Here is a 24,041-nt window from a genome sequence, read left to right as displayed (position 1 = left end):
CAAAATGTGGAGTTGTTCTGTGACAGATTTAAGAAAAGTGTCCATCATTGGCAGAAGTGTGTAGCACATGGTGATAATTATGGTGGTAAATACATGTAGTAAAAGAGCTCATTTCAAGGATTATTTTCCTGTTTCATTTATTAAAATAATGCCTCGAGCTCCTTCTGAGTCATTGGATAAATTTTTGGCTTGGGCAATTGAGCATTGGGGACCAACTCTATTGCACAGTCAGTTTTCCAGTGGGGTGGTAACTGATCTGCTTCCATCTCCCCAAATACATCTGCAAATTCTTGGTATTGAGCAGGCAAGCCTTCTAAATGTGGCAAGTCAGGGCGCGGCGTGGCGATCGCTGCCCTTCCAACCCCCGCTCATGCAACTATCTCCGCTGTAGGAGCTTGGTAAAATCCATCTTTAAAAGTCACAGTTCTGTGCTCCCAGTTTATATAGGGGCTTCGATAGGTCAACCATGGGATCCCCAGGATTACCAAGGGATTGCCAACAGGTGCTACAATGAATTTCAAAGTCTCACGGTGGCTACCCATTTGCATTGCCACAGTTCCAGTGAAATGAGTTGCTGCCTCCGCCCCCCCGCTGTTGAACCATCCAACTGTGTGAAGATCAAAGGATGCTGGAGGGGGAAACTAGGCAGTTCCAAAGCAGCAACCAGATCAAGGTGAATTAAACACCTGGAACACCCAGAGTCAACTAAAGCCCATACCTCTGTAGTTTTTGTGCAGGAACCCAATTTCACTTTTACTGCTAAAGTGGGACAGTCAGCACTCACCATAGCATCTTTGCGCCCATCCTTTTCCACCTGCCCGCTGGTGCCCTTCATGGCAGGTGGCTGGCATTTCCTGCTGGCTCCTTAGAGTCATCTTCAGCCTCTCCTGAGAAGTAGATTACTTCTTCAGCATCGGCTGTCCCTTTGACTGCTGTCATTCGCCGTGAGGGGGGGGGGCAATTTGGCCGGCGGCTTCCCCGCTCGATCTCCAGCCTTGGCTTTTGGGCAATCAGCTGCTCAATGGCCCTCCTTTCTGCATCAGAGACACTGACCCCTCACGTAGCACCAATCTCTCTCCTCATCCCAGGCTGTATAGCTTGGCCGGGCAGCAGTTGCAGCACTTCGGGGTCCTCTCATGGTGGCGGGTGGTTTTTCAGGTTTTCTAGTTTGCATGAAGGTATGCTGAGCATGCTCAGCCTTTCCTGCCAGACAGATCCAGTCGTACAATGACTCAGGGTCATCTCTACACAACGCCCAATGCAGGACATCCCGGTTGAGTCCCTCTTTAAAACGCTCTATTAGAGTTGACTCAGACCAGTCAGTGATTTTCCCAGCCAGAGCTTTAAACTCCAGGGCATAATCAGCTACTGACATTTGGCCCTGGGTAAGATCCTTCAGCACCTTCTTAGCTCTTGTCTTGGCCAGAGGATCTTCAAAATGCAGCTTTAACGCCCACATGAAATCATCGAAATAATTGAGTGCAGGGGAGTCAGCATCACTTAATTGAACATACCAGTCAGCAGCTCAACCCTTCAACTTGGTGGCAATGGTAGTTACTTTAGCCTCTTCAGAAGGGAAGCATGCCCCAAACTGCCTCATATAACTTTTATCATTAGTTAAAAAGAAAGATAACTTTGTTTGATCCCCATTGAATTTGACAGAAAAGTCTCTCACTCTGCCTCCGGTTGGAGTGGAACCAGCTGGCGCTTGAGTGGTTGGGCCCCAGGTTACAGTAGCTTCCCCTTTTCGGGGTGGGGATACTGATGGCCAGGCTCTGTGGGGTGGAGATTCATCCCAGAGCCATCTCCGGCCCCACTCCACTGGCGGTCTGGATGGGAGGATGGGGGATGGTTGCGGGAAGCTGGGATCTCCTCTGCGCCTCCCTGCCCCTCCAGTGACAAAGACAGGTTTTTCAACGTGTACTCCATTGATTCTGTTTTGGCTTCCACCACTCTTAGTCTCTCGGGGGTTCAAGAGTCCCCTCTCCTTCGCGTGCCCGGTTTCCTCTCAGTTGACACCGTAGTAGATTCTTTGTCTGGGGTTAGCGGGAACTGATACTTCCAGGATGTCCCTGACGTCCCTGGTTGGGGTTCCCCCACTTCATCCAAGGTGATCAACTCTGCGAGCAATTCACTGGGTGCCGGTTGCTTTGGCTCTTCCCCATTGTCAGATTCCTCTGCATCAGAATTGGAATTCGGTTCATCCCTTGACAGGTCTTGGGATTCTGAAGGTTCTGGGGTGAGATTCAGTTCTCTGCTCTTGACCGTCGACTCGGGCATCAAGCTAGCCGTCTCCTCAAGTCCCCCGGTCATGGATTTTGACTCAGCCATCGTTAACTATTTTCCCTCACAAGAGACTGATCTTGGTAGGAGCTAACGGTACAACTTTGGGAATTCTCAGCTTTATGTAATGTTTGCCTATTCTAAAACACCATCAGACTCATGAGTGTGAATTCAGAGATATCTGATTTATTAAAGAATAGTATGCAGGATCACAGAGAAAGCTGCGAATGATGAAAGTGCGCCAAATTCAAACTAAAAACCCTCGGTGCAAACGAAATCCCTCCCCCCGTAGAATCTTCTCAAGTTCACAATCCCAGGTGCTCCTAACAGTTTCTGATGGTCTGCAGGAAAAGTCCTTGGACAGATAACATAACCCAAACACATTCCATGATTTCACATACAGAGCTTGGTACAAGGTCTCACAGCAGCTCCCTCCCAACCAGAAACGCGCGTCAGCGCCATGGCATGTGAAACGTTACGATGTATAAATTACATTGAATCAGTGAACATGACAATTCTAGGTTCAGACGTAACCATAATTGAACCAAGCTAAGATTTTCAAATGAATTATGGTTTCAAACTATGGTTCTTTCCCCAAACCACCATGTATTTTTCTGGTTTAGAAAAGAGATTTAATATTACTCTTAGCCAGAATCAAACCAGATTGTGGACTACCTTGGATTTAGTGTGTGAACCCTACCATTGCAAATTGTTTTGTACAATCACCATAACACACTTGTGTGTGCTAACCTAAAAGTAGGATGCAAAAGCAATGGAGTATTGGAATGCTGTAGTTGCATGTGGTTTCATTTCAGGGCATATCTGAAGTCATAACTTGCTCTGCTCAGTAACGTTTCTAATTGTGTTTCATTCACCCTTTATCATAGGACCCAAGTAATCTATGAAAACATCCTAATTTCATGAGTGGTAAACCAGACATGAAGGCCTCGGAAAAGATATTCAAATGTCATGTCTATACTTACAAAGATCAAAATCGTACAAGCCATGGTATTCTCTGTGATACTCTGTGAAAGTGAAAGTTGGACTTTAAAGAAACAGGATAGGAAAAGTATTGACACCTTTGAATTTGATGTTGGAGAAGACTCCTGAGAATATTGTGGACAGCCAAGAAAACAAACTAATGGATCATTGAATAAATCAACCCAGAGTTCTCACTTGAGGCACAAATGACCAGGTTCAAATTACCCTACTTTGGACACAGTATGAGAAGACCCAGCTCTCTGGAAAAGGCTGTAATGCTGGAAAAGGTAGAAGGAAAGAGATTACTCGCAGCATATGTCCATGATTTGAATGTTCATTTATATAAAAATGCACAGAGAAACAAAATAATTCAAGTTACTCTCCTAGTTTTCTCCCAGATCTAAGAATTTTCTGTGTACACTTTTCATGTATATGACAGTATTGTGGAATATCTAACATGCATCATCTTCACTTATCTAAATACGCTGAAGTCACACAATGCACCATATATTCTCAGAAAATCTAAGTCGTCTTCTGGAACAAGCAGTCATTAAGAAGAATGCTTTTTTTTTAATGCTTCAAGTTTTTCTTCCACCTGGTCTTACAGAACAGGGGCTCTAGGCATTAGCAACTGGGGAAGACCTTGATACATAGTTCTCAAAGCAGGCAAAGTTGCTGTTTGAGTGGAAAAAGGAATTTACTGTAGCTCCTCCTCCTGCAAACAATATTCACTGCACTTATTAATAGTGCTCACTACAAACCTAGCTTTTGCAGGTTAATAAACATTTCTTATAGGAGTTGGAGAATCACAGTGTTGCTACTAGTGACTTAATGATCAGGGCTCTTGCACTCCAGGAAAAAGAAATACAGCTAAACTACAAGAAAGATCTTCCTCTCTGTGGGTGGCATTAATCATTACATTGCTTACAGTGGAAAACTGAATGTTTTTTTTTTAATATTCAAATTCAGTTCTTTGCACTGTTCTACTTGGTAGTTATTTGTTTTGGCTTTTTCCTGCTGCACCACACCCATGCTATGTACTATGTAAAAGTCATGGCCATTGCTTCATTTAAAACAAGAGTGTCATAATGATAGCTCAATTTATTTGCCTATGCCAGAGACTGCATTACAATGAAGGTGTGCTTTGATTGCCTGGCCTTGATGAACTCCTGACAGGTTGCAACCCTAAATGCAAACAATTTTGAAAGCAAACAAGTAAATGTGAAGAAGAGAAAATGAAAATATCACACAATCTGTTCATCACACATTTTAAAGCACAGCTAGGAATATTGGGTTCTTTAAAGCTATATTCATTCCCTGATAAAATATGAAGACAAGTATTTCCAATAAGTTATCCAGGGGTCAGACTAAAGACAGGCAATTATCAATTCTCTTTTGTCAATCTTTTAATTTTTAAACAGGACTTTTCATTCCATTTATGGAGAAATATGCAAACCAAACAAAATTCTCACCTATCTATGCCAAGTTTTTAGGTACAATTATTCCCTTTATATAATGGTTAACCTTGTACCTGCCTGCCATGTAGTTGTTAAAGATGAAACACCTGTTAGGAAAAAGTGGAATTTTAATTCAAGTACCACAAAGAAGGTTGAATATACAGATCCAAAGCTGTGTATTTGGAAACATTCAAAAGTCCTCTGCAGGATAGATCTGTGAGTTTGCATTACCCTACTTTCAGTTTTTTTAAAAAATTCAACTTCTAATCTTTTAAAATAAATTCATGCTCTTTACAGTATTAAGTTCTTCCAATCCCTGGATCTACCAAAGACTCAAGGTCAAGCCATTGCGTTTCACATAATCCAATGATTAAGAATTACATTACAATTACATTACAGAATCTATCTGCCCTTCGTGCAGAATCTGAAACTGAGTTAAGAGTAGACAGTGAAGAAATAAGACAAGCCTTTTCCTTGACCTTGACAGCTAGCCTGCTCCTTACAAAGGTTCTGATTAGAACACATACTTTGTAGGTAGTCATGATCATTTCACACATTGTCACTGAAGTGTACGTACTAACTCCAACATTCACAATCATATTTAATTTTTTTTCATTTTAAACAGATACTGAGCAGGACAACCATTTTTTAAAAATTGTGCTGATACAACTTCCAGTGGGGAAATGGCGGACTGAGCAGCTGTGCCTGCGGACTTACCAGGCAGAACTGACAATGCAGCAGTTTTTTTGGGCTCAGTCAGCTTTTCCTGGAGCCCAGGAACGTTCTCCAGGTAAAGGAGAACATCTGGAATCACCCCATCTGTCCTCTGGGTGGCTGCTTGGAGCCAGAAGATCGCAAACAACATTTCATGTTCGGCTGGTAAGAGCTAGCAGGGAGGTGGGGCTGTCCTCATTTTCCAAGCTGCACTGGAGGCTTAAAGGGACACTAAGACCGGCCGCCCCATTTCTAAATCACTAAATTTATGGGTTTTTTACAGTATGCATAACCTAAGAGGGACTTTCTACTGTGAAGAGAAGCTGGCTTTCTTGGTGCTTATCGTTATTTTTGGGATTACTTTTTTAAAAATTCTTTTTTAAGTTTTGGACTTCATTTTCCTTCCAATATAAAGGAGGATTGAGAGTAAACAGTTGTCTTCCAGTTATTATTTTTGTACTTTGTTTGAAGATATTAGCATTTTCCTATATGTTTAATCGGCTGATTTGAACCTTCAGCTTTCTATTTTTCCATGAGAACTGTCTGCCTATCTCACTCTCGCTGGTGTAAATACATTCTGGAACTTTTCCATATCTTCGACTTTCGCTGGTTAAGCTCCTAGAGGGCATTATAATCTACTGCATGAGACATGGAAGATTTTCAACAGATTTTTTCTCACTTCCACAAAGATTTTAAACAGATTTCATCTGACTTCTACCAAACTTTTATGCAAGATATTCAGGACATTGTGGAAACTATGAGGTCTAAAATGTGCCATCAGGCTGGGGATGTGATGGATGAAATTGAGGAATTCAACAGTGATAGAAATGTTTCTTCTAAGAGTGAGATTGGGATTTCTGTTGAGATGCTGGGTGAAGATTGGATAGTGGAGTTGGAGAAATTAAAGAGAGAGAGAGAGATCTGCAAGCAATAAGTGAAATTGACTTTCTGGTGTAATGCCATGAAAAAGAAGGGGTCATTATGTATGGTTTTTTTTTTTTAAGAGAACCTGGAATTTTTGAGGGGGGCAGTTGGGCTGTTTGATTTTTTCAAGAGAAAAGCTCTGTGCACACTGTGGGGTTATGTAAATGCTCTGGTTTATTTTGAAGTGGGATAAAGGTTAAAGAATCTTTATCTGATTGCTTCTAGGGTTCAACTGATGCTATTTGCTTTTAAGGATTTGGATTAAGTTTATTAGGGTATAAAAATGTTTATTTGGATGGTTTTAAGGATTTAAGACTGTTTTGAATTGTTTTGGGTTTTTGGGTTTATTAAGATTATTAAAACTGTTGTACTATTAAGTATAATGGCAGACAGTTTATGTGCTTTTTAGTTTGATTTTTATTATAGTAGACAGAAATGTATAGTAGTAGGAAGGAAATAATTAAATAAGTGTTATCTTTTGGGGGGGAAGTTGTTCAGGAGGTCTATACGAATTTTTTTCCCTTTATTTTAATATAAGGGGGGAGTAACTGTACTTAGTGATTTTTATAATGTGCTAAAGTGGAATGATTTATAGAAATAATGTGGTTTTGGTTTAATATAGAGTAAGAGACTGATTATGGAAATTTTTGTATATCCTTGCTGTTAAATGTTGGAAGTCACATCTTTCTATAATTTTGAAAAAAAAAAATCTTGTGTTTACGCACCTTTTTAGTTTTCTTTTTTTGTAGGTTTTTTTTCGTAGCTTTTATACTTGTCTTGAAACTTAATAAAACTCCTTTAAAAAATTGTGCTGATACAAGGGGGACATGTTTGGCTAGTGTGCCATCAGTGTTAAAATCTATAAAGCAGTCCTCAAGCAGGAACACATACAGTAATATATAATTCTAGACTGATTTTTTAAAGCAAAGTATTAACATGAAAATTGATCACTCTTTTAGAAATTCTATCTTTAATTTTGATGTGAGGGGTGAAACTTTATTTACAATATGAAAATAGAATGTGTCAGTATAGCTGACCAACTGAGATCATAGGTGGAAAGCTAGAGGTCTCAAACTTCCTCTCCCAGAGGAAGTGTCTTCACACACTGGCCCTACCTCCAGCTTTGGTGTAGTGGCTTAGTAGTTCACACTGATGCTACTATCTCCCAGGTAGCACCTCACCTGGTATATTCCCTGTAATCCCAGTATATGAGAGAGAGGGCTGTCATAAAACCTGTGCTGCCTTTCTGGCAATTAAAATAAGAAAATGCAAAATAGTGAAACCTCTTGGCCATGTATTGTAGAGATGTGTGACTAAGCGATTCAATCCTTCCTACCCTTTTTGAAAGATAGACCAAGCTCACAATTAATGACAAAGAAGAAAAGGTAATATGTAAAACTCCTTTTTAACTTTAAATATTGAAATGCAAATAGTCAATGTTGGCAAAGAGTCCCTCTTTTGGGGGAGATGGGCGGTGATTAAACAAACAAACAAACAAACAAGCTGGCAACTGACAAAGAAATTTCCAAAAGAAAATACAATGTTCTAGGCAGACCATAAAATAGTGCTGGTCTGCTACAAATTTATTTATTTATTATCCCACCTTGGCACATTCTCCTTGTCAGATGGGAGATGTTGCAATTTAATACCACAATCTACAATATTATTATATTATAGTGTCTCCATGCCTAGTTACGTATGGGTAAATGCTGAAATCACACACAATCCACTAGCTTATGCAGAAAAATAAAGCACTACATAGAGAAACAAATCAAATCTAGCCCAGTTCTCAGCTGTTTTTCCTTATTCTTATAGAGACAGGACTCTTGAAACAGATGTTCCACTTGCTTCAATTGCCTATATTATTCCAGCTTCTTGGAATTTCCAAAGTTTAATCAGAGATTGTGGGAGCAATCTTAAACCTCACTCTTTTACAGCCTCAGCCCAGCAACTTCTATTGGAGTCTGCCTCCAATTTTAAAAAGAGCAGTCTTTTCTTTTTTCCGGCCAAGGGAGAGGCTAGAGTAGCTGATTCTATCTGTGTATGTAACAAAAAACATCTCTTCGTTCTCTCTCCCTCTCCCTCTCTCGTGGGAATGTGTATTCTGTGCCTGGAGGCAGTTGTAGTATTGCAAATATCTGGCAAGTAGGCACATTCACAATAGTCAGGAAGAAAAAAGGCAAATTTGAAAATAGTATGAGCCATCCCTGGAGAAATGAAGCAGAAATCAGCTTAGCTGTTTTGTGCAAGTTAAACAATAGCAGTTATCTAATACATTGCAGGAAACAGAGATGTTTTAGAGATGCTGGGGACTTCTCTCAACTTTTAAAGGAAGATTTTGTACAAGTACATGCAATGCTTACTTATAAAAGTGTAACATACGGAATATAGCAAACTTTCAAGTATTGTCACACAGGCATATATGGTACAGTTGCTACTGACTCTATTTGTGCAGCTGGCAGTAAATATATATAGTTTGGTAACCTTCAAACTCAACAGTACAAGGATTGACCTCTCTCCTGCAGTTTGTTAGTCCTTGGGTATGCTATTCTTGCTGGTTCCCATTAGCTAGTTAGTCTTGAAGATACTATTCTCTTCAAGAGCTGAGAAACAGTAGTTGAACCAATGAGGACAGAGGCATAATCATGATAAGCAGAAGACAGAAATGTCGGGCAAGAAATTGCACCATGAAAAAAACAGAAGTGGTAGCTTTTCTTACTTGCTTTGTATATATCCCAGAATAAATTATCATCTCTGATTTGTGGCAAATGATGTTCAGTACAATAAATGATGGTAAATAAACCAATCACTAATGCAATTACTGAGCTCATAGACCTTACAGTATTAAAACTTGGCTATCTGATGATTGTAGGTGAAAGTATGAGATTCTGATTCACTATCTGATGCAGCCACAAAAAAAGAAACTCTGCATAAAGAAGTTATCAGAAATATCTAAATATTCCATATATGTTCCTGGCAAGAAAAACGTAACTCAGAGATTTTACTAGTATATTGTCCCACTTCACTAGTTTAATATATAAACACTGTAACATCCATTATTTTTACTATATATACAGAAGCCAACTGCTTAAATCTAGCTCAACAAGATTGGAATGAAAATCTCAAACATACATGCCTCTCAACTTTTGGAAAGTTAAGATAGCACTGCTAAACTAAATAACCAGTCTGCTATAATAAATTTAATAAAGTGATTGATAATTTCTGCGGGTTCAGGTCTCTGTTTTCCACTGTTCCTCTGAGGATTTTGAAAAATCATGCTTAATTCCCCACATAGCCTCATGGAAACAGGATTCCAAAACTCTTTCAGGAACAATCTCTAACCTTAAGGGCTAATCTATCCTTATCCAAGAACCCAGTCTAACCTAAGATTAGTTTCTGTAACTAACAAAATGAATTCATGCTCTGTTTCTATGGCTTTGTAATACATACCTCACTAACAGGTCTTTTAAAGTGTTTAGGTATTTAGAATGCAGTGTGAGACAAAATCACTTGCAACCGTTTTTTTAAATAAAACCACTCCGTGGCATCAAATGGAATACTGTGAGACATAAAATGATTCCCATCTTCTTTGAAGTAAAACAGGCCATCTACAAATCAATGTTTTATTCATCGGACTGGGCAGTTTCTAGGCTGTTTGGCCAGTCACATTTCTTAGTTCCTGCCCACAGATATGGTCAGGAGGAAAAACCCCCACTTCTTCTGCAAATTTGGATAGCAAGCATATATACAGTACATATACATTCAGAAATTCACCCATGTTCTTTTTTAAAAAATATGCATAGGTCTGTTCTTATATTGCAAGTAGCTCTTATTCCCAAGGTCTATCCCAACTGACCTATGTAAACCAGTCATTTGATGGCTGATGCTTGTTTCACTGCAGAGGATTTGTACAGATGCTTAAGGAGTTTACTCAGGTGGGAGTTATACTGTACCTTCAAGGACAGGCAACACTTTATAGCAGATTGGCACATATGAAATGTTGAAAATGCATTACTGGACACATGGGGAAGGAAGGCTGTTATGAAAGATGTGGCCATTCATAATTCATTAATTTACCTGATGGTAAATGATGTTGCTCCTTGCCAACTTGGCTACCCTGAGGAAGCTTTCTACTACTCCAGCTTACCTTCCTTCCTTTTTTTCTTTTCCTTTTGTCCAGGAGATGAGTATATGTCCAAATAAAACACAGGGGTATAGTCATGTACTATTTTTATTTTCTAACAATATCTATGGGGCCAAAGGCATTCATAAAAATAAGACTATGCTAAATGGTGGTCCTTGTTTTGTAGTATGCTAGTTATCTTTTTATTATTTACAATTTAAAGAATCTTTTTAAAAAAGACTAGTGGCTGCAATGGAAATATCCCGAAGCATATTGATACAAAACCTCACTGCAATTTTCCTTAAGAACACTGAATTTTCAGATCAGTTACGGTGTGGCTATAGCTCCAACAAATGAACATGAGAATGAAAAGTAATCCACCTAAATTATGAACAGATGCTACAGCAGCCACCTTACCATCAATAAAAACTCAACAACTATATGATTGTTTTGTGTTAATTTAATCATACAAATATTCATTTATACATTAAGGAAAAAGCATCTTTGTTTTTCCCCACAATGTGCTATTACAGGATTCTTCCCAGACTCAATGAAGCAACACACCATCCTGCTCTACACATGCACTCCCCCCAGAGAGAATAAAGACAGGCTGCAGTATCAATCATTCACACAAGAGAAAAAAAATGGAAACCTGGACATGGGACAGCGTGCATTTCTTAGCCCCAGTGAACTTCAGCTATACTTGTCCCTAGAAAGTTTCAAGAAGGGGTTCATTTGCAACAGGGGAAGGATAAGTAGTACACACTTCCAAAACTCTGGATCCTCCATTTACACTTATTATTTTCTCCAGATAATGGCAACAACCTAGGCCAGTTTGTTGGTACAAGCTTGACACCCACCCCAGAAGTACAGAGTTTATTTTCAATCAGAGGACTTGAAGTTTGTCCAATTTTCCAGTGAAGAGTCTGGGTGCTTTTCCATTCCAGGCTGGAGTCATATTTCCAGGTACAGAGGTTACCAACATATTCAAATTCAATAGTTTGGGCTATAGTTAAGCTTGCATATAAAAATTAAAAACTTGAAAACAACTTACTACATTATAATTACTGGTATTTATTCTTTGCAGGAATCCATCATAATTTCTTCTAATCACACGAGAGAAATGAAGTGCGAGCAAACACAGACATGGATCAAACAAGTTTAGCTTCCTTCATGACCAAATACTACTATCACATCAGTAGGATGGCGTTAACAACTATTTCATTAACATTTTTCTAAAGATTGTATAAGAAATAAGGAGATGTATGTACACTGTAACATTTGAAAATGATGGGAATGTTTCTTTTGCTTGAGTTACAACATTCTGAGAGCCATCACAACTTTCAGGTGTATACTGACTGCACTCTAAACACTCATGCCAACTTCAAATTTGACAGTGTGCGTAGATGAGCTGAAAACTGTACAGGAGAGGTGTCATGAGTGAAGTCAACATGAAAAACTTCAACCCTAACATTGTCACATTTTTCTGTAAGGGGTCTTTGCCTTTATTGCCTATCATGCAGCAATTCTAAAAGCACAGCTTTCTTACATTACTGAATTATCATGCTCTGTCAAGCTGCACCTCTTTAATTCCTGCTGCCATGCAATTGTTAAAAGTTACAGCCTATTCACTGGGGAGGGAAAAAATGCAACACACAGCATAAACTTTCCCTGTTGGTTCTGAGATATGAGTATTACACAGTTCTGAAAACAAGCCTTGATGCAAAGATAGATATATGACCTTAACCATTCAAACATGAAAGTGCTGTCTCCAACCTAATCAACATGATTTTGTCTTAAGCCCAAAATCATCATAAGTGGCTTTGCAACTAAGGAATTTTACCCTGAGTCCTAAGATCTTATTATTGGATAAATTGGGGGGAGGGGGGAACCAAAGGAGGAATAGTGGACAATTTAAACATCTTCCCATTGCCATCCCTGAAAGGGCTGTCCCCTTATACAAAATACTCACAGATTTAAGCCCTTCATGACTAAAGAGAGTTCACCCCTAAAGAGGAAAGCAATCTTGGAAAAATCCAAAGTAGTGTATACTACAACTCATCACCGCTGCTGGCTTTTGCCTTCTTTATGTTAGAGGCCTGTTCAATTCATACAAGTCAATAGCACTTGAGAAGAGAGAAAATATTTGAAATTACCAAAGAGAAAGAAATTACCAACATTCTCTAAGAGATTGGCTGATAATTATCAATCTTCCTTCCACACAGCATAAAAAACAGTATGCAATCTGTACAATAAAAGCTGAAAGTGTATGTGGGTGAAATATGTGGGTAACTGTTTTGAACAGAAAACTAAAATTGTTTGGATTTGGTTAGCTATTGCTATTGTAAGATTTCCCTTGTTGCTGCCAAAGAACACACCCGCTCACTTACACATACACACATATTCCACCTAGTCACTCAATCTTTTGCTGGCCTATCTAGAAATGTGCTTGCCTACAGCAAGGGAGAAATTAAAACAAATCAGGACGAATGGTATACATAATCAGTTTATATATCCTTTTTTGAATTTGGAAAATATATTGCTTGAAGTGATTAAGATACATATTTAGAGAGCCATGTTAGAAGAAAGGCCGGGGCGTAATGGAAAATACCTTTCAGTACTTATACTCCGTTTAACTTTTCAAGGTAAGTTATTTTGCATTAATGTCTTCCAGTGTTTATGGCAGATAAACAAAATTAGGTGACAAGAAAAAATATACATATCCCTCAAAAGAGCAAACAATCTTTGATGGCTGACTGGTCCTAGGAAACTGCATCTCTCAATACCTGCTTCCTCAGATCTCAGTCAGTCCTGTTTAGACTCTGCAGGAGCTATCTGTATGTTCTGGCAGGAAACAAGATTGTGGTCAACAGTATCATACATTTAAAAGGCTCTTTATGCCAACCTATGAAAAAAAGGTAGTTTAGAAGATAATACTCTGAGCTCAACAATATTCTCTATTACATCCCCATCAGAACATGTTTTCACATGGTTCCCTCAAACACAAAATAGGCAGTTTGGTCTTTTGAGTGAAATCAAAGAAAGGGGGCATTGCATATTATTCTCTCTTTGGCAGATGGCTGCTAGTTCAAGTTTCTGAATCACACAGAGTCCCCCTCCCACTTCTTCAAAGTCTTACACTGATGCAAATCCCAAGAATTTCAAGAGACCATGGTCTGTTAACTGGACAGCGTGGTCTCAGTTATATATGGCTATCATTCTCCATGGGCTGCACATGGTTAGACTTCAAATGACACTAGCTTTTCATATACAAACTAGAAAACCAAGGTTTAAAGAAGAAAGTTGATAAAATAAATTACTTGAATGGCAGCTGCTGATTCCTTCTCCTACATATTCTAAGTTACTTAATGACTTTCAACAAAGCAAAAATCAATTAATTACCTCACTATAGAAAAGAAGATGTGATACTTACTCCTACATCTAAAAATGCCAGGAAACATTAATAACTACCACTCTAGAAATCAAAATTCTTCTTGGCACAAAATGGACACAGACATACAGATGTTTCAACAACAGTTACGGCATATTCATGAAAATGGGAATATGGCAATTTGCTAACCTATTCAGGAAAAACGCTGGAAATCTAGTATGAGCATGTACGTGTTCAAACCTCCACTGTCATTGCAATCCTCTCTACTTTCTCATCTATCCATGAATGGTGAAACTGGACTTGAACAACTTTATCAAATGGAAAAGAACAAGCAGATGACTACTGCATAGTGCCAACAGCAAATTAAAAAGCAACTAACTAAAAAAAAAGTTAAAATTCATGGACCTGGTTATGAATCCAGCTAGAAATTAGTATCACCTGACATACGAATAGCAGCTGCACCAACCAAGAAAACGCTAAACAAAACATCTATTTCATAGCAAGCACATCTCTATAAAAATGCACGCTGTCCCTTTTAAAAGTTGTGAAAAAAATAACATTTGCTCAGTCTACAACCTCTCTGTAGGCAAAATAACTTCTTTTAAAAAGAGATGGCTTCTCCATTTTAATCTTTTTTAAAAATTTCTTTTAGGCTACCTAATTAACTGTGACAATGACTTCTAAACAAAACATCGGTGTATTTTTCTCTCTCATAGCACTGAACAGCACTCCTGAAATTCAGCATTCACACATGCATACTTTAGGTTTTTTTTTCTGGAAACAACTAGTCTTAAGTTATTGTTTTCTTCTTATCCCAGGATATGGAGAGCAAGAAGGGAGTTCATGCTGTATCTTCTATGAGCCACAAGAACTTCCCCTCCCTCCCAAGTCTGTTCTTTGCCAAATTCTCTTCTTGACGATACCCGTTTTTAAGACTGTCCAAAGGGATAAGGACCATGAAAACCCTGGAAAAGAATTAGAAAAAAAAATTAATTTCAGTTGGGGAATACACTAAGCAAAGTCTACTCCATTATGTTTTGAACTCAAATCCTTGCAGTCTTCTGCAAGTATGCTATTTTATTCTTTCCACAAATTTGTATGGAGTTCACTTTAACCCAGACTTCTGCAACCAGATGTGTTAGGTTTGCAATTCCCAGAACTCCCAGCAAGTATGTCCCTTGCCTAGTTATTTTATCCACATTTTAACGATTAACCCCAATTATTACATTGCCAAAATATTTATCATTACTATTATTTCCTTTCTACCCATAATAATCTGGTAAAGTGGTCCACAGATATAGCCATTACACCATGGATCATACTTCAAATTGGGAATGTTTAGTCCTTATGTACTTCTGAAAATCAACTGTCTATGTTCATAATCTCAAAACATTCTAAGTTTTTAATTGTTTACACCATTTAAAGCTGCTCACCTATAAATGTCATGCATGTTTTATGGCAATTAAATATTGGTACTATTGGCACAAAAAAAAAAAAAAAAAAAACCCTGATCATATTCAAAAAGATGCATACAATGTCCATTAGTTTTATTTGCAATGCGTCAGCTTCCCCTGATTTAAGCCAAAACAAGAACATTTGTAGGAAGATAAATCTTTCAGAATGTTGTTATGGCTGACCAGTAGCTAGTGACACTATGAGTAAAACTGCACAAATGAGTCTCAGTATGCCACAGTTTTCTACCCAGGATCTTTTCATCATTGGCCATTAGTCTGATAGATCATGATGCTAAAATTGTATGCTAACTTTCTGTAATAGAATTATATTGTTTAAATTTTTAGTTCACTCTGGCAGAAAACTAAATTCAGAAATTCTTTTTAATTATTGGTTCCAGGATAAATTTTTGATTATGTGCCATCAAGTCGGTGTTGACTCTTATACAGACAGGTAGACAGACAGACAGATGTTCTTCATGACGATCTGTCCCTAACCTGGTCTTTCAGGTCTTAGGATCAATTTAGGGGACATATAATATTGAATATTTCAGATCCTAGTCAACCACATGTTTAGGCTCTCAAATGATCAAATGTTGAGGATGTATCCCTCTCCTGACTGTATTCTAACAATAATGAATCTTTTTTTTTTTTCACAAAACAAAATAAAAATGGGCTGCAGGACTTTTCTTTAGTGATGATTCAGTTCTTTGAAGAAATGTGTTTTTAATTGTTTAAATGTTCAAATAATACATAAGTGAGCATACATTAGCATAATATAATACATTATAACAAAAATAGTGGCAGTCTGTTGGCCACACTGTTAAGAGCCACAGATTTGTTTTAATGGCAACACCTGTGTCTCTGTTGCTGCACACTACAGGCTGCTGAGCAAAGCAGGCTACCTGTTCCCAAGCAATGAGGTGAGCAAGAAACCACCTGCCTTTTGTTAAAGGCAAAAGGAGATTCACTCACACTGCCCCCCACCCTACCTGCCTTCAAGTGAGCTTTAAAAACATGGTTGTTCCTTTAGGCCTTGGGTTGGGAGCTGGCAGGCCCCTTTAGGTTGGGAGTAACAGGGCGGGGTTTTTTTTAAATGTCCCTTCAGGGCAACTGTGGTTTTTTTTCCTTATTTTTAATTTGCAAAGCCATCCACAGCTATTGTTGGGCTTGGGCAGCCTAGAAATTGGATGGATGGGTATATAGTGGATGGACAGACAGATGGACAGAAACAACTTCACCAGTTTGTCACCTGACAACTGAATTTTTGGGGAATGGTTACATCTCTAATGGTAAATAATCTCTGAATAAGCAAGCCATTTTGTGGGATTGCCTACAACTTGCTCTCAACATTCCAAATGTGCCCATTACTAAAATGTTTGACTACCTCTGTATTTTACAATATAATTTATTTTAATAGACTCTAAAACGACATAAATAGCAAAATAAATGATGACAACTGATTTACAGAGCACCAGCTTATGGAGGGTGGTAGTGATCTAGAGCACTGTTGTGATTAGTGCTGTAACAGGACTGGGAAGACCCATGTTCAATTCTACTCTCAACTATGGAGACCAGTACTCTCTTTCAGCCCAATCTACTTCACAGGATGGTTGTGAGGATAAAATGAAGCCAAATATCCATTCAAACTGTACTGAGTTCCTTGGACAAAGGCAGAATATATTCTACATACTAAATAAAAGGCTTTCTTAAAGAGGAACTAACTGCAGTGATAATAGATGATATAAATACTATTTAAAAAAATATTCCCTGGTTTTTCTGTGGCATATTACTCATAATGCAAAAGTATTTTCATATTTAGAATCTGGTTTATAATTATCTCAGTAGTTTTCTTACTGACTTACTGATGAGATATGATTGTTGTACAATCCAGTACAGATATTTTGTTATGTTGGCTGAGAAGTCAGGACTGCTGTACAATCCAGTTCAGCAATGCTGATATCTCAACCAACATAATATGCCAAATTTTTACATTATATTTTATTTTTTAATAAAATAGTCACTAGCTTTGATATGATTATTCAAATAAAACAAAACTAGTTTTTGCTTTAACTACAAAAATTATCTTAAACACTAAAGATAAGCACACGAATAAAAGAAAGGATTCTGAAATAATCTCCATTTCACATAAGATTTACAAAACACAAAGGATGGCCTATGTTGGTCTTGAAGTTCAGTCAAGGAAATGGATGTTTCTTGTAGAGAATCTTCAATAGAAAGTAGTTCTTACACCACATCAATCACTGCTGATACTATTAACTGGGAAACAGCATTTTGGATTCTCCTATCCCATCATCACACCAGCTTCCTTTTAAATATTGTTAGCATGCCAAGACTTAGAAAATATTGGAGAACAATATTGGCTCTATTTTGCTTTTGTTTGTCATGGAGTTTGAATAAATAAAAGAATTTTTAAAAGACATTAGCTTTTGATGCATGGCTGAAAAATAAAAAAAAAAGGATCCTAACTTACACTGATGGTAACCTCAGATAATACTACTCAGTCACCTTCTTTTTCTCATCATTTCCTGCGCTGTTCCTGGTCACTGCTTCTCCAAACTACCTTAGGCTTTTTCTGAATCGCTTATGTAAACTGAACACAAATGAACAGAGCATTTTGTACTGTATTTTGTTCAAAGCATACTATACAAACATAATGCAATAACTCAAATTTCTTCCCTATAATTCATCGGTTCATTTTGCTTGAGCTCATCTATATATGTTTTTTTTTTAAAATGATACTGCATTCCTGGCACGTACTTCTTCAGAATACAGAGAGAAGAGGAAAAGAAAATACTATTTTCTTATATATCTATTCTGCATATATTAACTTATTAATATATAAATATTTATTCTTATCATAAATAGGGAACCTGTAAATAATCTAGTGGTTGCCTGCAGAAGAACTTTCTCAGGATTAACATTCAGTTTTCATGCAAACCATATTGAAATGATATGAAACGTATTTCCTGCTCTATGGATTAGATTTCTTTTTCTTTTTAATATTACACATTATGCTAAACAAGCTCTTATTAAACCACAAACTTCACAACCTAAAAGTTTTTGTTGAAAAATTTGGGGACTGGATAAGCAAAACAGCTAGTTACATAATACTAAGCCATTTTGGCTTAAGCATCTTCTCGGGAAAAACACGGCAATATTCTTAGTGTACAAAATAATTTGGGGGAAATGTTCAATAATACATTTATATACATTTACCCTTCCTCTTAAATCTTTCCAATTACAATGTTATATATAATTGTTTAAAGTATTTCTTTTACATACGTACATAAATCAAATCCTTCTAATAGTGTTCCATATCAGTAACCAATTACCTCTACGTCTGTTTAACTTCCTGCACCACTGTTACAGGAGTAAAATTAATGTGACATTTGCCAAATATACATGAACTACTGGTAATCTGCTCTACTCCAATATGAGTAAAGCCTACCAATTCACCTTGGAGCCTGTTGCTGCTCAAGCTAATGGACTAAATTCTGTGCCTAAGATTGTCTGACACATCCGCCAGATAGTTTATTTTAAAAAATCCTAATTATGTGATTGTTCAATAGAAATATATACAAGAACTCTTTCACAAACATGAATACACATATTTTTTAAAGTCCATTACTGAAACAGACACAAACTTACTGATAGCTTTAAAAAATAATTACCTAGGCTTTCTCTTAAGACCTTTTGCTGTCTGTGACTAGCAAATGCCCCTTCCCATTGCCCACTGGGCCAATCACTGTCTCTCAGTGTTAAGTACCTCACAGGGTTCTTGTAAGGGTAAAGTCAGAAAAGTCTTATTAAAGTCCTAGAGGAAAGGCACAATATAAATGTAGTAAAATATACTTGGAAAGTATAGTTACGTTACTTGATACTAATAATTTAAAATAACTTTACTTAGCAAGTAAAATGACCAGTGGCAAACTGCACTGTGTAAAGATTTAAATACATGAAAACAAGAGGCAAACCAGATCTAATACTACACTGGAAAAAGTTTATTTTCAGTTGTTCTGTAGCCTTCACATTTCCTCAGAAACAATATGAGACTGGGTATCAATGGTTGCGTTCCAGGAGTGTTGTATATTACTCCCTTTCCCAGTGATATAAGTATTAAAAGCAACGGGCTACTCTGGATAGCTAATATAATTCTGTAGTCAACCACAGAGGTATCCCTACTTCCATCCCCACACAATTATGTTTATAAAGATGGCTTCACTTGCTTGACATGGCACTTTAAAATATATATATAAGCAGAATAAAATTTTCCATGGAAGAAGAGATAATTTAGAATAATCTCATTTTGGTTACTGAAAAAGTACAGGAGATGACAATCAGAATTCTGCCAAACATTTTTCCAGGCACACTTAGCAGATAAATCCCCCTACAGTTTTGACACTGTCCTTCCACATGGGGTAACAATAATAGCATTTTCCAGTCATCAGGCTCAAATGCTGTCTTCATGCACACACTAAACAAGTCATAGTCATTCCATAATCAATCTACACCCCTGCTGAACATTTTTCCAATTATACCATCAACAACAGCAGCCTTATCATTTTGAGCACTCACATATTTATGATTCCATTTTCATCATTTTTTTCTTGAACACTAACATTTATTGCACTCATCCCAGTTTGATTCTTCATTCTCATACAACTCTCTAAAATACTTTCTCCAGCATTCCCTCACCCCAGTTTCATCCCAAATTATTCTATCATGTCCATTTTTTATTCCATTCATTCTGCTGAAGGCTCTTCATTTAGCCCTTTTCCAAAACAATGTTTTACTTCCATCAAAATTATTCTGCATTTTCTCTGTCTCTCAGCCATTCTTTGCCATCAATCTTTTTCTCTTGACACATATTATACCTTTAACTCACCTTTATTTTTTGCATTACTAATTCTCTATCTGCATTTTTTCACCATTATAGCCTCTTTCACCCAGTAACCTTTTCCGTATTTCCCATTAGCATAACTCCACATAATTCTGTGGCACCATGAACCATAATTCTTTTAACTCTGTTCCAACCAGTTTCCATATTCCCTTCCATTACATACACTTTCCATTCATTCTGCTAGTAGGTTAATCTAGCTTCTAATACTTTTTCATCTGGCAGTCATCCTATTTCCACTTTTGTTTCTTTCATTTTTTCCTTTTCTTTCATGTCATTTTTTTCCCAAGAGCCACTCTTGACACTATTAAGAAATGGTCTATCCAACATTCAGAACATTTTATCTTCCTTGTATCTGTTACTCAGCCTTTCATCATAATCAAATGCTTTTATATTCATCTATTTGTCATGTGTATGTATTCAGAACAAGTAGATCTTTTTCTAAGCATAGTCACGAATCACCCTTCTCATTCACTTCTTAGGTCTGAAAGGCCCAATCACTTTCTGTGCTGTCTCATCTTGTTCCCACCCATCCATTCATGACACGTAACAAATGAACACTGGATTGCATTAATTAAAAATGTTATACAATTCTTCCCAAAATTCATCTCTGTTCTTTCATTATCATCATTCACTAAAACATATAACCAACCTACAGATTCTTACTTTTATACATATAACTTAGATGACACCAATTCATATTTTCTGTTATACATTTTATTCATAATTCATAATTAAATTTTCATCTTCACTTCCTTGTATGTATTCATCATCTCCTCTGCCCCAAATCAGACTACCTTCATTCAGATTTATTACTTTCTTCTCCTTTCTCCTAATTTCACAGACAGATTTGTTTTTCTTTCCTTCATTTCCTTTATTAATTCATGTCCTTTTAAAATTCATGCTGGCCTTTTATTCCTCTTACAAATTGCAGTCTTCTATATGATGGTGTCATCACCTCTTTGGCCCACAGATAACTCTGCTGTTCATCATAGCTTAGTCAATCAAGGCTTTCACAGAATGCTTTATAGTTAATATATAGAACGTACAGACTAGGTTACCAGCTTTAGTTGTATCAGTATCCCCTGCAAACAGTAAGGATAATATCAGGCAATTCTGGAAGATTTTGGGCAAAGCCTAGTTTAATCACAAGCATGATCCTGCTATTCTATGTAAACTAGGAACTTTAATCTAAAGAATTACCTTACTGTTGACTTCACTCCAACAACAAGGACACATATACAGTACCAATTTGATAAATTAATTAAATAAATAAATAAATAAAGACACACAATCAGGATACATTGACACAATTCAGTGAGCCCTGAAGTCTTTAACTCTCCTTTATCTTACTTAACTTGAGGTATTTTTAACTGTAAGGATCCTGAATATACTATAGTGGCAGAAACTGAGCTCTAAAATATACAATCCACATCTTTGAACTCACTATTCACTTATTTATCTATATATGTAACTGAAGTATTTTCATCTTGAGCCAAACGTAATTTAGGATCATCTCCAAATGTTCTCAACTGACACTCTGTTTACACATCCCAGTAAATTAATACTACCACCTCGAGCTGCATCTTAAAGATAGATCTGAGAATATATTAAGACACAGAGGCAAAATTAAGAAAATTAAGATGGTAGATAACCAGAAGCCAGGGTTTGAAGATCCATAAGTCAATTGACAAAAAGAAAATTAAAATAAATCACAAATAACAGCATGACATTTTATTTAACCCTAAATTAATCAACTTCCCCTTTAAAAGTAAATTCAACTCTTCTAAAGTTCCTTAGGAAATTTTCCCTGAAATTTATTTTTGTCTCACACCAAACCTGTCTGACACCAGGGCCTAAAATGAAGTTTTTGCCTCTCCTCTTATTAATTCTTTGACAAACTGCTTCAGTGCACAATTATGTTATTCTTGTCAAAACTCCAAGGTACACTTTCCCCATCATGTGACTACTACAATGTATCTTTAAATTCCTTTCCTCTTTTTTAAGAAAGCCAGCCTATTTTCAAACTTAATCCAACAGACATTTATCCCACTGCCAAGAGTAACATAAAAGGCATATTGAATAGGCTTAGACTTAAGTCCATTTCTGCCAAAGATAAGTCACATTTTGGGGGAGGGAGGTGTCAAGGGCTTCATTCCTCTAGGGATCGTATGTTAATTGGTGAGGTAGGTGCACCCGTAGCAAAAGAGAAAGAAAGGCCCACACATTCCCTCTCTCTCTCTCTTCATCACTATCATCTTTTCTGACAGTTTTTTCTCTTTTAACATTGCAAACTATCAAAGAGCATGAAATCAAAATAAGAGTTGTATGTGGCCCTAAGACTGTAAATTATCTAACCCTTGATCCATGTTAAATACAAGCTGTCTGCAGCACACTAGACTGTGACAGATTTAACACATGCAAGCTGCCTATATTATACTGGACTGAACAATTAATTCCTCAACTTTCGATATGCCAAAGTCTTTAGCTGTGCGTGTGTGTGTGTGTGTGTGTGTGTGTGTGTGTGTGAGAGAGAGAGAGAGAGAGAGAGAGAGAGAGAGAGAGAGAGAGAAAGAGAGTGAGTGTGTTAGCAAAGGGTGAACTAAAACATTTAAAGTAACAAATTAAAGTTCAATAAAAATCAAAGATGATCATGTTGTTCTTGTCATAAAAGCATTCACATTCTGCTCATCACTTATCTTCCAAATCTGGTTGCCTAAAATTGTTTTAATTATTTAACACGTCTCTAATTTTAAGCATAGTCTTTAAAGAATTAGTTTTCTCATTTTTGCACTGTTAAATCCAGTATGCATTATCCATTATTTTTAAGTGTAAAGCATTTTAACAGTCATGTTTTACCTGTTTTTAATTCAGAAGACCTGGCAATATGACGAGTAGGTTTCAGTACAAGGGTAGACCATTACAAGTGGAGGTAACAAGGGGAAGCTACAGCGTGAAGGAAGAACTGACACAATACAGGGCATTGACTCATTGTCTTCCCATCTCCTGTATCCCCAGGGCACCTACCTTACTGTATGTCACTACTGATAAGTTGTTTGAGTGACTGCTGGGGGAGAGATTTACAGAGTTTTGTGACAGTTCAGTCTGATCTTGTTCAATTTGGTCAGGAGCAGGCCCCCATGTGTTTTTGCTGATTGTGTCTAGCTCGGAACCCCCAGGGTCTTTTAAGTTGTTTTCATCTGGTTGCCTGTTCTTCTGTGGAGAGGCGAACGGGTTAAAGTTTCCTTCTACCTTACGATGTGGTTGCGTGTTGAACTCTGTTTCAAAAGATGATAGCTGCTGCGTTACTCCTAAAAGTCCTCCAACTTCCACACTAAGGATCACCCAGATGATGTCTAAGAAAAAAAATCTTGGATCAGTATAAGTTATAGCTTATGTATCACTTTAACTCATTATTTTTCCAGTTAGCTTGTTGCTTATGACTAAACATATTTGTTTGTTTGTTTCCCGCCTTTATTATTTTTATAACTAACTCAAGGTGGTGAACATACCTAATACTCCTTCCTCCTCCTCCGGACTCGATTTCCCACATACTGAAGCCATTACAAATGATACAAAATTTAACAGTCTTAGCTTTGAAAGTAATATACTGCCACCTGCTGTTAAGCGTAATATTTATTCAAGTACATTCCTAATATGATACACATTATATCATAAGAACGATTAATAATGCTACTCTCATATTTCATTTGAAACAGCAAAATCCGGGTGCAAATGATATTTACATCAACAAGCAATACAAAGAAAATGAGAGGTTAATTTCACAAATGGGACC

General features: G+C 37.3%; 1 protein-coding gene across 2 annotated transcripts in view; it reads right to left on the bottom strand.

Moving 5' to 3' along the window:
* Window positions 1-10,927: 10,927 nt before the first annotated feature.
* The window catches only part of ILRUN (inflammation and lipid regulator with UBA-like and NBR1-like domains), a 50,722-nt gene continuing 37,608 nt past the window's right edge, over window positions 10,928-24,041 (bottom strand). The window contains exons 4-5 of one of the 2 annotated variants that reach the window (XM_063297622.1): window positions 23,273-23,601; window positions 10,928-14,838 (exon numbers count right to left, since the gene is read on the bottom strand). In XM_063297622.1, coding sequence (XP_063153692.1) covers window positions 14,803-14,838; window positions 23,273-23,601 — 365 coding nt within the window. In that variant the 3' untranslated portion in view covers window positions 10,928-14,802. Of the gene's footprint in view, window positions 14,839-22,827; window positions 23,602-24,041 lie in introns of those variants that run through there. The other variant, XM_063297621.1, reaches the window with a different exon arrangement.

Source organism: Candoia aspera, chromosome 3 (genome assembly GCF_035149785.1).
Source record: "Candoia aspera isolate rCanAsp1 chromosome 3, rCanAsp1.hap2, whole genome shotgun sequence".
In the NCBI taxonomy this organism is placed as follows: domain Eukaryota; kingdom Metazoa; phylum Chordata; class Lepidosauria; order Squamata; family Boidae; genus Candoia; species Candoia aspera.
Note: the sequence above shows the minus strand (reverse complement) of the source record. Positions and strands in the feature narration are given on the sequence as shown.